Source organism: Sphaerodactylus townsendi, unplaced genomic scaffold, assembly GCF_021028975.2.
Source record: "Sphaerodactylus townsendi isolate TG3544 unplaced genomic scaffold, MPM_Stown_v2.3 scaffold_663, whole genome shotgun sequence".
NCBI classification, from domain to species: Eukaryota; Metazoa; Chordata; class Lepidosauria; order Squamata; family Sphaerodactylidae; genus Sphaerodactylus; species Sphaerodactylus townsendi.
Genome location: NW_025950873.1, coordinates 255 through 12,643, shown reverse-complemented (window position 1 = coordinate 12,643; position 12,389 = coordinate 255). Strand labels below are relative to the sequence as shown.

The following is a 12,389-nucleotide window of genomic DNA, read 5'->3' as shown; positions in this document are numbered from 1 at the left end:
TTCCCACCCCTATTTCCCTTCAACTAGTTATCTTTCACAGAACAAGAGAGAGAGAAAAAAATTGCTTCTCATCTTTTTTGCTTTTTAAATTTATTTTATTTTTAAAAAAGAAAAAAAAGCCCCACAAAATCATGACATTCAAGGTGGTTATTGAATGTGTCTGTCACAGTCTGTGTTTCTGGGAATTAACAGAAATTGCTTATTATTAGTTTAAACCACACACCAGAGTAAGACTAAAAATCAGGCTGGAAGGTGACCGAAAGAACAGTCCTCAGGGGACGTCACCAAAATTAAATTATAAACAGCCCTGACTGGGGTTACAGGGAGTTGACGGGGAAAGGCCCTGGGCACCTGGACAGAGAGGATCAGCGGATGGTTTTGACTGGGCTCTTGAAATTACTGGCGGCCTGAAGCTGCAACTGGTAAGCCATGGGATGGATCTTGAAGCCATAAAGCCTGAAACACAAAGCAGGGCAGGTTAAACTGGAGATGAAAAAAGTGAAGAAAGCCCTGCTCACAAACAGCCATATATTGCAGTAAAGAATGTACCTTATATACTCACGTATAAGTCTACTTTTTCAGCGACTTATACGTGAGTGAACGGGTGGCGAGCGGGTGGGGGGAATGGGTGGCGAGCGAAAAAAGACTGGGAGCTGAGGGTGTTTTTCTGCACCTGCTCCCTGCTATGTGGACTCAAAGGCAGCTCCCAGGTAAGCCTTGGGCTGTTGCTTCGCTGCACTACAGGTGGCCAGTAGCTTCGTTCACAGTGAATATTCAGTGAATAGGTGTGAATATTAAATATTAAACGTATATGTTACAGAATTTTGTATATGTTACAGAATTTTTGTTCAGGCCAGGAAGCTCCATGAAAGCTAGGGAGCCATACTCATTAGGAAATCTGCACCATTGGAGCTCATGGTGGCAGGAATCCCCCCCCCCCCCCCCACACACACACAGGATGCCCTGGGTGCAGCCACTGCCAGCACCTTTTAATATTTTAAAACATTTTATTGGTATCTATTTTTATTTTTGAAATTTACCAGTAGCTGATGCATTTCCCACCCTAGAGGTTGTCCCGCCCCCGCCCCCAGCCTCCTTGTGATTAATAGAAAATGGTGACTTGAGTATAAGCCGAGGGGGCTTTTCTCAGCCTTTAAACAGGGCTGAAAAACTTGGCTTATACGCGAGTATATATGGTACACCTGCTTCTGAACTGGCAGGCTGCCTGCCCCTTCAGCAGTGGAAATGCTGAAGGCCAACCTAGGCTACAAGCAGCACACAAGCAAGACATACTCTATCTACTGATTCATTTTCCTACCACCTTTTCTTCAAGGTAGGGCAGTTATCGAGGCTTCCCCTTCCTCAGTTTTATCCTGACAACAGCCCAGTCATGTGGATTAATACAGAGAGGCAAACTGGCCGATCACCTAGAGAATTTCACGAAAGAGGAGGGATTCTAACAAGGGTCTCCCAGGCTCCAGTCCATTACACCGTATGAGCTTTCACAGCCTGGGCTGTGCCGTTTCTTGACCAAGCTCTTGGGAAGCAGCACAGACCAACCTCAAGTAGTCATGCACTGCTTCTGGGCAGGGGTGCCTCTAAGCTGCTAACTGCTGAGGGAAGGTGAGCTAGGTACATACAGGTCTCGAACTGGGCATTTCCATTCTAGAAATGAAGCAGGACTTCATTTCTGTCACCGCAAAGTCTGAATTCCACCTTCTTTCCCATTCAATGATGTTATGGAGTCCATTTCCAAATTCTTCCTTTAGCCAATGACTGCACAGACTCCCTTGGATCAAAACCATCTACCATCTTTTAGAAGCTTACCTGGGCACAAACTGGTTGGCTGGCCGTTTCGGCCGGTACTCGGGGTGCACCATGAACAGCATGTGAGGGAAGCCAGTCCCAAAATAGGCCCCATCCGTATGATGATGGCGGGAAGATTTGGGGGTGTAGACATCCATGCACTTTGGGCAGTACAGTTTGACCATGGCCTCCCCAGGTATATCAGATAAGCCTAAGAGTGAAGGAGAAAGCAAAGTTCAGAAGTGAGACTACTCAAACTTAACAGGGAAGTGAGGTGTTGTAACTTCTGGGATGAGGTCCGTTAACATTCAAAAGTACAAATCTGAAATAGGTCAAGCCTAGAGAACTCAAGAGACAGTGTTCACCGCTACCTACTTTATTCTCTTCCTATACCTCCAGACCCCGAACACCTTTCCTCTTAGATCCTCTCTAGCTCATCCAATCCTTCATGAGGAATTCAAGAATTCTTGCATGCAGTCTTCCAGCTCCACCCCAGGTTTCCAGTCCTCGCCTCTTCGATGGGTGTATACTTACCAATAGGCAGCATGGGCTGGTTCTCACAATAAACTCGAGGACAGTAGCCAAAGTCTCCTTGCTGGTATTTCTCAAGCTAACAATAAAAGAAAGCAGAATGTCAGCAATGGAAGGCCTCTCCACTTCAAGGAAGGCCTCTCCCTCCCCTCCCTTACATGCCACCCCTCACTCTCTCCCCTCCCTCACTCCCCTTCCCTTGAACGCTACCCCTCCCCTCTCTCTCCTTCCTCTCTCACACTACCCCATCCCTCTCTCTCCTTCCCCTCCCCTTCCCTTCAAAGGTTTTCAAGGATACGCTGTGTGGTCACTTTATTAATTATGGCTTTTAGTGGGGAATATGCTGCAAGCATTGGGGTGTGGATTATTTAAAGGATTTTGTACTTAGAGGCCTTGATCCTAAACTTTGTTCTGCATGCACTTCTCTCCAGGTGCTGTGCAGGAGATCCCCTTCCAAAAGGCACCTGGAGGCTCATTGAATTTTTTTTTGATAAATGTAAGGGCCTAGCACCAGAGGAAGTGAACTCCAGGGCAGAAGGACACCTCCACAGCACTCACAGACAAGTGTACGCAGAACAAGGTACAAGATCCAAGTTAGAATGCATGTTTAATTTTGATTTCTAAATCACTTTGAGCCAAAAACGAAAGGCGGGATACAAGCGTTTCAGGAAATAAATATACATACCATCTGGGCAATGCCACGGTTTGTGAGGATGTAGCGAGCGTGAATGAGCCCATACAGCATCTCAGCTGCCTGTTCAATCAAGTCACTCTGGTTAGGATTGTCCTCAAGTTCCTCATCTGCAAGTGGAGAAGAAGAAAGTGAAAGTCATGGAGAAAAGGAAGGTGGAATCGCACAAGGATGGAGGAATGCTGCAGAGAAGAGTGAAAGGTCCCCACATCATTCTCCGAGCCACCACTAAATCAATATTGATAGTTATACCTTCTAAGACCAAATTATAATTCAAGAATATCATATAGTGCAAATAAAAGTTAACAATATTGCACTTTCTTCTTCGCTCTTCAAACGTTAATTGAATTTCAATACAAATGACAAACAATCACCCATGTTAAAAGGTTTTTGAGAAAGAAATATCATCAACGTTTTGAGTCCTCTGGGAATAGGGCGGTATAGAAAATGAAACAATAAATAAATAAATAAAGTTTTTGTGTTTTACACTGAAGTCTATATACATTTAAATCCTCCCAAGATATGTACAGTTTCCACATCAGTGATCCAAATCCATAACAAATTATACCATTCCTATATTTTGCAAGCTCAGCTATTATCATTAAATCTAACAGTTAACTGGCAAAGCCAAGCTACATGGGAGCTTCGTGGGTGTGCAGAAATAATCGATTATTCAACCAAAGAAAAAAGAGAAACCTCTAAAAGCCTGCCTGACAAGGTTTGACATGCTCAAAGGAACAGTGTTGACAGCATCATTTAAATGAACAAAAAAAGGTACATGGGAGAAGTGACCAAGAATTACAGAATCTTAGAGCAGAAGTGGCGTAGTTGTTAAGGGCAGGTGCATTCTGATCTAGAGGAACCGGGTTTGATTCCCTGCTCTGCCACTTGAGCTGTGGAGGCTTATCTGGGGAATTCAGAGTAGCCTGTATACTCCCACACATGCCAGCTGGGTGACCTTGGGCCAGTCACAGCTTTTCGGAGCTCTCTCAGCCCCACCCACCCCACAGGGTGTTTCTTGTGAGGGGGGAAGGGCAAGGAGATGGTAAACCCCATTGAGTCTCCTACAGGAGAGAAAGGGGGGATATAAATAAAATTTTCAGCTAGCTGAAAAATTTATTTATTATTATTATTTAGATTTATTCCTTGTCCTTCACTACAATCTCAGGGTAGGTTACAATAAAAACCATAGTAAAATCCCATACAATAATAACCAATCTTTAAACCATGAAACAATCTAACTCTAGAACTCCCACCCCACTATCCCAAAAGAAGGAGGAGTGTACAGCACACCATAAGCCCCCCCTCCCCCGAGCCCAGTTGGGGGGACCAGCCAAATACCTGGGTGAAGAGGCTGGTTTCTGCAAGGGGCTGAAACTCCAAAGGAGTAGGTGCCTAGTGGGCTTCTGGTGGAAGGGCATTCCACAGTGCAGGGTCCACTGTTAAGAAGCCCTCTAGGCTGCTCCCACCCCTTCACCTCTGAAGGGGGCAGGACAGCCATTCCCCCCCTCCCCCCGCAAGTGCCTGGGGAGGAATATATAGGTGGATGCACACTCTCAGTTACCCAGGACTGGCCATTTCCCCCTCCAATTCCACATGCACAAACAACAAAGTACATAATCAGAAACAGCACCTGAAATTTAATGCACTATCCACGCCATAAACAGGACACCTTAAGATCAACCTTTCCTCGCAACACATTAACCCAAAACTACATGGCTGTACTGACATGATTATTCTCACAGTGAAACAGCCTGTAGCTGAAGAGAAGTCAACATTTTATTTACTCCAGGTGTCAAGTGCAAACCTTGTATGCTTTGCCAAAGATCACTCGTGCCATCATTTAAGATTATTCTTTAATCACTTTTTGAAATGATTGAATATAAAAGAAAAACAACAGTGATCTCATTATATGACTCTATTACAGACCCCCAAACCAGACTGAAGAGTTGGATTATGATTTCCTGGAGCAGGTGTCCAAACTTTCACAAAGATGAGAAATAGTACTAATTGGAGATTTCAATTATCCAGGTATTTGCTGGGAGCCAAACTCTGCCAAGACTACCAGGTCCAACAATTTCCTCACTTGCCTTGCAGACAATTTCATGGTCCAGAAGGTGAATGAGGCAACAAGGGGATTGGCTATTTTAGATCTGCTCCTAACAAACAATGATAACCTGATCAATGGGGTGGAAGTGGTAGGGTCCCCTTAGGTGGGAGTGACATGTTCTCCTGGAGTTCGTTATACCAAGTCTAGTCGGACACGTATTCTAAACTTTAAGAAAGCTGATTTCAGTAAACTTGAGAAACTACTGGGTGTGATCGCATGATTAAGAATACTAAAAGAAAAGGGAGTACAAGATGGTTGGGAGTTTCTTAAAATTGAGATCTTGAAGGCAAAATTTCAAACAGTTCCAATGAGGAGAAAAAATGGGAGGTGTCTAAAGAAACCAGGATGGATGTCTAAAGAACCCTCAAGTGAGCTAAAATATAAAAGAGACATGTACAAGAAATGGAAAAGGGGGGAAATTACTAAAGAGGAATTCAAACAAATAGCCAAGACATGTAGGGAGAAAGTCAGAAGCTAAAGCTCATACTGAGCTCAGACTTGCAAGAGATGTGAAAAACAATAAAAAGGGCTTTTTTGGTTATGTCCGTAGCAAAAGGGAGAAAAAGGATACAATAGAGTCATTGTGTGGAGAAGATGGTGAACTTCTAACAGGGGACAGAGAAAAGGTAGAACTACTCAACACCTTCTTTGCTTTGGCTTTTTCCCAAAAGAAAAACAGTGCTCAACTGGGGGGAAATGGATCAGAAGATACAGTAGAGGAAATTCAGCACATGAAAAATAAAGAGCTAGAACAGGAATATCTGAACACTTTAAATGAATTAAAATCTCCAGGGCCTGATGAACTACAACCCAGGGTATTAAAAGAACTGGCAGAAGTTATCTCAGAATTGCTTGCTATAATCTTTGAGATCTCCTGGAGAACAAGAGAACGCCCAGCAGACTGGAGAGCTAATGTTGTTCCCATCTTCAAAAAGGAGAAAAAAGAGGACCCAAATAACTACTGCCCAGTCAGCCTGACATCAGTACCAGGAAAGATTCTAGAGATCATTAAGGAGACAGTCTGTAAGAACGTGGAAGAGAATAATGTGAGCACTGAATATCAACATGGATTTCTCCAAAACAAGTCATGCCAGACTAAACTTATCTCTTTTTTTGATAGAGTGTCAAACTTGGTAGATGAAAGGAATGCTGTGGACATAGCATACCTTGATTTTAGTAGGGCCTTTGACAAGGTGCCCCATTATATTCTTGTGAGTAAGCTACAAAATGAATTTCCACAGATGAACTAGCAAAATGAATTTCCACAGAGATAAATGTACGATTCTACACTTAGGCAGAAAAAATAAAATGCACAGATATAGATGGGTGACATCTGGCTTGACAACAGTACATGTGAAAGGGATCTGGGAGTCTTAGTAGACCACAAACTGAAAATGTGACATGGCAGCCAAGAAAGCAAATACAATTCAGGGATGCATCAATAAAAGGATAGTGTCTAGATCGAGGGAAGTAATTTTACCACTCTGCATTGGTCAAACCTCACCTAGAGTACTGTGTTCAGTTTTGGAAACCGCAATTTAAGAAGAATATTGACAAGCTGAAACATGTCCAGAGGAGGGCAACCAAAATGATAAAAGGTCTGGAATCCATGCCTTACGAAGAGAGGCTTAGGGAGCTGGGGATGTTTAGTCTGGAGAAGTGAAGATTAAGGGGGGACGTGATAGCTATGTGTAAATATTTTAAGGGATGTCATGTCAAAGAGGAAGCAAACTTGCTTTCCGCTGCCTCAGAGACTAGGACACGGAATAATGGATTCAAGGTGCAGGAAAAGCGATTTCACTTAGACATTAGGAAGAACTTTCTGACTGTCAGGGCTATTCAACAGTGGAATTCACTGGCTCGGAAAGTGCTGGAGTCTCCTTCTTTGGAGGTTTTTAAACAGAGGCTGGATGGCCCTTGTGATCTCTTCCAACTCTATGATTCTAATCACAATACTTCAAAAACATTTGCCTATGTCAATTATATTTGAAACAAAATAAGTGTATGTAACCCACAAGCTGAGGTTACATGTACAGGTATGTCATCCCTTAAACTACCCATCTTAACAGATAAAACACAGTTCACAATTTTCTTACCATCGTTTTCAGAAAGATTACACAGTCTCACACATAATCCATATCTAAGAGATTCAGGCTACCTAATACAGGCCAAGTTATTTGAAACTCACTCGATTATATTCAAATCACTTGTTTCCTCTGAAGGCATGGACCTCTGAAGGCATTAATTTCCCATGGAAATAATTGTTTTAGACCTGTGACAAGGTTATTCTTAAATTCAGACACAAAGCCATTTACTTATAGTCACTTTTCTCAAGTGTCACTGGAAAAAAACAAATATATATTTGCAGGATTTGTCAGGCCTACTTTGTTCAATTAACAAGATCTGTGACAAAGTTTTTGTACTGGATAGGCATATCATATACTCAACACTCTTTAACTCCCAAGCTCCTTTGGTATCAAAGAATTTGTCAAACTTTCACAACATTACATAACGGTGTCGCTCACCTGGTTCCAAATCCAGTATCATATCTAAGGCCTGGCGATAATGGGGAACTTGCTCATTGAGGCCAGTTAGATTGAATTTGTCCTGAATGTAATCTTCATCAACCTAAAACAGAAATACAAAATGCTGGAATCCATCATCAACCAAGTTGGCCCTCCTCAGTTCTCAAACCCACTCAGCCAACTTGCCTCTCCAACTTGCCTCTCTATCAGGTTGGTTACGCCTGGGAAAAAAAGTCACCTGTTCCTAAGTGTCCTCTCACTAACCCAGTGGTGGCGAACCTATGACACGGGTGCCAGAGGTGGCACTCAGAGCCCTCTCTGTGGGCACGCGCAAACAGAGTATCTCCCACACACATCTAGGCTGGCCTGGGCCGCTGGGCTCGATTATTAGTATTAAACCTAAGACCTAGTTTTGGGGAAGCAGTGTAGGTAACCCTGTTAAGCGCTTTTAAACCCCACTGATTTTCATGCGAAGAACTAAAGCGTGATCCTTTACCTGGGAGTAAGCTTGGGTGCTGGCAATGGGGCTTCTGAGTAAACCCTCCTAGGGTCGTGATCCACCCATTGGAAGAGTTGCACAATTGCTTCAAAGCAAAGCCACCGACTACCACCAAGCTTACTCCCGAGTAACGCACGCCTTGGAGCCAGCTGTTTTTTCTAAACGAAAACCTCACTATTCAGGTTAAATTGCCGTGTTGGCACTTTGCGATAAATAAATGGGTTTTGGGTTGCAATCTGGGCACTTGGTCTCCCAAAGGTTCGCCATCACTGCACTAACCTGTTCAGGAAACCCGGTGCCTGGTGACCCACCCACACTACACAATCTAGGAAACCTCACTGTAATTCAGCCAACACACTTCACCAGACCATCAGCAACAACACCCCTTTCCATTTTCAGGGAGTCTCTCTGCTCAACTCACCTCACAGAAGAACTCATTGCCACGCAAACCACAGAACCAGGAAATCCAGGATACTTCCTCCGAGCTACTCATCTTCCCGTCCTCTAGAGACAGAGAGGGGCATCAGCATCCAGGCAACTCCCGCTCCCCAATTATTTCCGTATTCCCACTTAATCCAGGAAGTACTGCTGCATTTTTTAAAAGTACTTCGCCTGGTATAGCGACTGACAGCCGCTTGGCTCCCGGCCTGTTCCAGTTATCAAAGCAAAAAAAAAAAAAATCCACCCTGCCGCGTTTGTACATGGAGACCATCAGCAGGAGTAAACCCCAGACTCTTTCCGTTATACTCGAACTATCATTCCCCCAGCGCGTCAGGAACAAGATAATCTGCAGCACAGTTTAGCCTATATCTCTCCCCTGCCCCCGTGCACAAAAGTGTGGGGATACCACCCACCCTTTGACACTCCTGTGCCCTGGAACAGGCCCCTCCAGCCCTCCCACAACCTTGTCGCGGAAGCGCCATTGCCGACAAATCCTGCTCCTTTCGGCAGACCGGCTCGCTAGATTTGGACCCCAATAACTCACCCCGGGGGGCTCAATCGCCTCGAGGAGAGGAACCCGGGATGGAAACAAGCTCTGGACCGCCGAGGCCTCTGCCGGTGTCAACCGCGCACGCGCCTATCTCCCCCAACGAGAGGGGCACCGCGGGACCGTAGCGCTTCGAGATAGGGAAAGAGTGGGCAAGCGAGAAAAGAAACTACCAATCCTACAGTGCAACAGCGAAAGGACACTGTGCTGCGGAGCACGCTGGGAGTCGTAGTCCAAACGCGCCTCAAAGCCTTTGCAAAGAGGCTTGGAGCCTCGCCAGAACTACAAATCCCAGGCAGAGCGAGAAGGCGTCTCCGTGACATCTTAGCCGGAGACGCCGCTCGCTCTGCGTTGTGCTCATCCGGGGAGGAACCGCTGCTCCCCAGCGAAAGTGTTCCAGATGCACTCGAGGTCGATACTAGTCAGTTACCAGCTGTGGTTTGTGCATCTATGGTGTTGTTGGGTTGCAAGCCGCCCTGAGCCCGCAAGGGGAAGGGCAGCATATAAAGGGAACACAAAAGCAGTCTGGATTTAGGAGATGCGAGCGGTCGTGTTTGCAGAGAACTACGCTCGGGAACAAGCGACGGAAGTCAGACGATGCCATTCCCAGGAGGCTAATCCGGTACTCCGGCGAATTTAATTAGCAGGAGGGAAAATAAATCCCTGCCCCGAAGACCATCCAAGAGCCAAGAAGCGGCTGAACACTCATTCGGGCATCGCCGGCCAAGCTCCAGTTTGTTCAGCCTGTCTTAGATGATCAGGAAAAACTGGGTGTCGAGATGAGGGGGAAGACGGAGGGTGGAGCACAATATAGGGCGGTGGGTGAAAACGCATGAGGTTGTTTAGGATCCCGGCGGGATGCAAAGTGTACAGAGGATTGTTGAGGAAGAGTCAGCATGGCATTTGCAGAGGCAAGTCCTGCCTTACAAATTTACTAGAGTTCTTTGAGAAAACTCAGCAATCAAGGAATCAGAGGGGAAGTCCTCCTATGGATTAAAAACTGGTTGAGAAACAGGAAGCAAAGAGTGGGTGTAAATGGGAAGTTCTCACAATGGAGAGATGTCGGGAGTGGTGTCCCCCAAGGATCCGTTTGGGGACCAGTGCTCTTTAACTTATTCATAAATGACCTGGAAGTAGGGGTGGGTGCCGTGGTGGCCAAGTTTGCAGATGATACCAAATTAGGTAGGGTGGTGAGAACCACAAAGGATTGCGAAGAGCTCCAAGCGGACCTTGATAAATTAGGTGAGTGGGCTAAGAAATGGCAAATGCAGTTCAATGTAGCAAAATGCAAAGTGATGCACATAGGGGCAAAAAATCCAAACTTCACATACACGCTACAAGGGTCAGTGCTATCAGTCACAGACCAGGAAAGGGATTTAGGCGTCTTAGTTGATAGTTCCATGGGAATGTCAACTCAATGCATGGCAGCTGTGAAAAAGGCAAACTCTACGCTACAACTGTTTAGGAAGGGTAGATTAGGAAGGGTAGATTAGACTGGGCAATAATTGGCTGCATCTATGGACAAAAAGCATCTCTTCGAGTGTCTAAGGAAAGGTGCTTTGAATTAGGGACTGATTTATGATATTTTGTGTCGATTTGGTTGGTCCTAATAAAAGGCATTTCATTCTTGTTTTTGATTTCTGCCCATATTCTCTAAATAAACAACTTACTCACATGCTAAATGGGTGGATCCCACCCAACACATGCAAATCAAGCTTGCTAATTGCACCCTTTACACTTGTTAAAAGGCAAATGGTTCTTTCTCCCACCCTGGACATTCCACAGGTATCTATACTTCTCTTGCTTTACTACCATCAGATCCTCTGAAGATGACAGCCACAGATGCGGGAGAAAATGCTACTAGAACATGGCCATACAGCCCGGAAACCACACAACCCCCCATTATCTAAAGACATATATTGTCCCTTTTCCGATAAGTTACCATCTCTGATGCTGGTAGTGCTTCGCCGACTCATTCTGTCTGCAGTGCCAGTTCTCAGCATGGCTGTCATAGCTAGATCCCTCTGTTAATTAGCCATGCCTGTGAAAAGGAATAGGTATAGTGAATGTTCATACAGAGCATGCATAAATGTTATGACTAAAATTATGTGGGACCCTTTTCTCTGAATATACATTTCTGAGTATGTCACAGAGCTACAGATTATTCCTTTTTTTTTAACAAACCAACCTGTTGGTTTGTCTTTTACTTCATGTGTTAAAAAAAATCTGCTATGCAGTTGATTGCTTTGATTTGTTACTTATCCCGTGCCAATGTTTTAACTTTTATATATTGTTCTTGGGGATGCATTGTAATATATTCAGCAGACAGGATATAAACAAACAGCAATTTTGTTATAAACGAAACAAACAGCAATTTGGAAGAATATTTTTTGCCATCCTTGTCTTCACAATGCATTGGGGCAGGGAGAGTTACTCTTAACGTATCCTGAAATCTCTCTCTCTGGAAAATTATCTTACAAGTGCAACAGGACATAGTGCTCTTTTTCTCCCATTTGAAGTTTTTGGAACTAAATTATTTATTATTATTTATCCCATTGGAAAGACTACACTTCAGATACAAATGGGGCTGTGTGAGGAAACTGAGAAAAAAAGGCAACCAATTGGACTAACGCTCACAGAGAAAACCGTTAGGCCGAGAACGTCGCCTGCTGGGGGGGAAAAAGGCGGGAAAGAGCGCGAGGCAACCACAAAGGGGTGAAAAAAAATCCCCCACTGTTGCCTGAGCGCGCATGCGCCAGCTTCCCAACCCTCGCAAAGGCTTTCCCAACAGCACAGCACGTCTAACGTTAGCGCGCGTGCGCCAAATCCCGGTAGCTGTCCTCTCATTAAATCTTCCCCCGTTTTGAAACAGAGGTACATTTTTCCATTCGCACCTCTCATAGCCAATACGGCCATGTTTATTCTTCAACTTACTCTGGAAGTAGCCGTGCAATTAAATTAGGGCAGGACTTGACAAAGTACCCTACCCCACTCGGCCATGGCCAGCTGTTGCGCATGCGTAGCGTCCTCGGCTGTAACCAGGTAACGCTTCCGGAACATTCGTAGACGAAGCTATGACGTTTCAGGGCGGAAGCCATACAGCGGAAATATGGAGAAAACGCAATCTAAACTTCCGGTTAGAAGTCTCGCTTGGGTAAGGCCTGCTGGACAGTGATTCTTGTCTCTTTCCACCTCTTTCAATGGAGTTTGGTTGGGGTTTTTCGTGGTCGTTCTGGAAA

At 44.8% G+C, this 12,389-nt stretch overlaps 1 protein-coding gene across 2 annotated transcripts; it reads right to left on the bottom strand.

Moving 5' to 3' along the window:
* Positions 1-73: 73 nt before the first annotated feature.
* LOC125425515 (casein kinase II subunit beta) lies at positions 74-12,168 on the bottom strand. Of its 2 annotated transcripts, XM_048483109.1 has the most exons (8): positions 12,085-12,168; positions 11,093-11,191; positions 8,584-8,666; positions 7,664-7,766; positions 3,023-3,138; positions 2,341-2,416; positions 1,828-2,017; positions 74-456 (listed from the first exon to the last, which is right to left on the bottom strand). In XM_048483109.1, the coding sequence occupies exons 2-8, from the start codon at positions 11,160-11,162 to the stop codon at positions 366-368; spliced, it is 729 nt and encodes a 242-aa protein (XP_048339066.1). In that variant the 5' UTR covers positions 11,163-11,191; positions 12,085-12,168; the 3' UTR covers positions 74-365. The 2 variants fall into 2 exon arrangements, with proteins under 2 accessions (XP_048339066.1, XP_048339067.1); XM_048483110.1 differs by lacking the exons at positions 11,093-11,191; positions 12,085-12,168 and adding an exon at positions 9,148-9,327.
* Between the last annotated feature and the right edge of the window lie 221 nt (positions 12,169-12,389).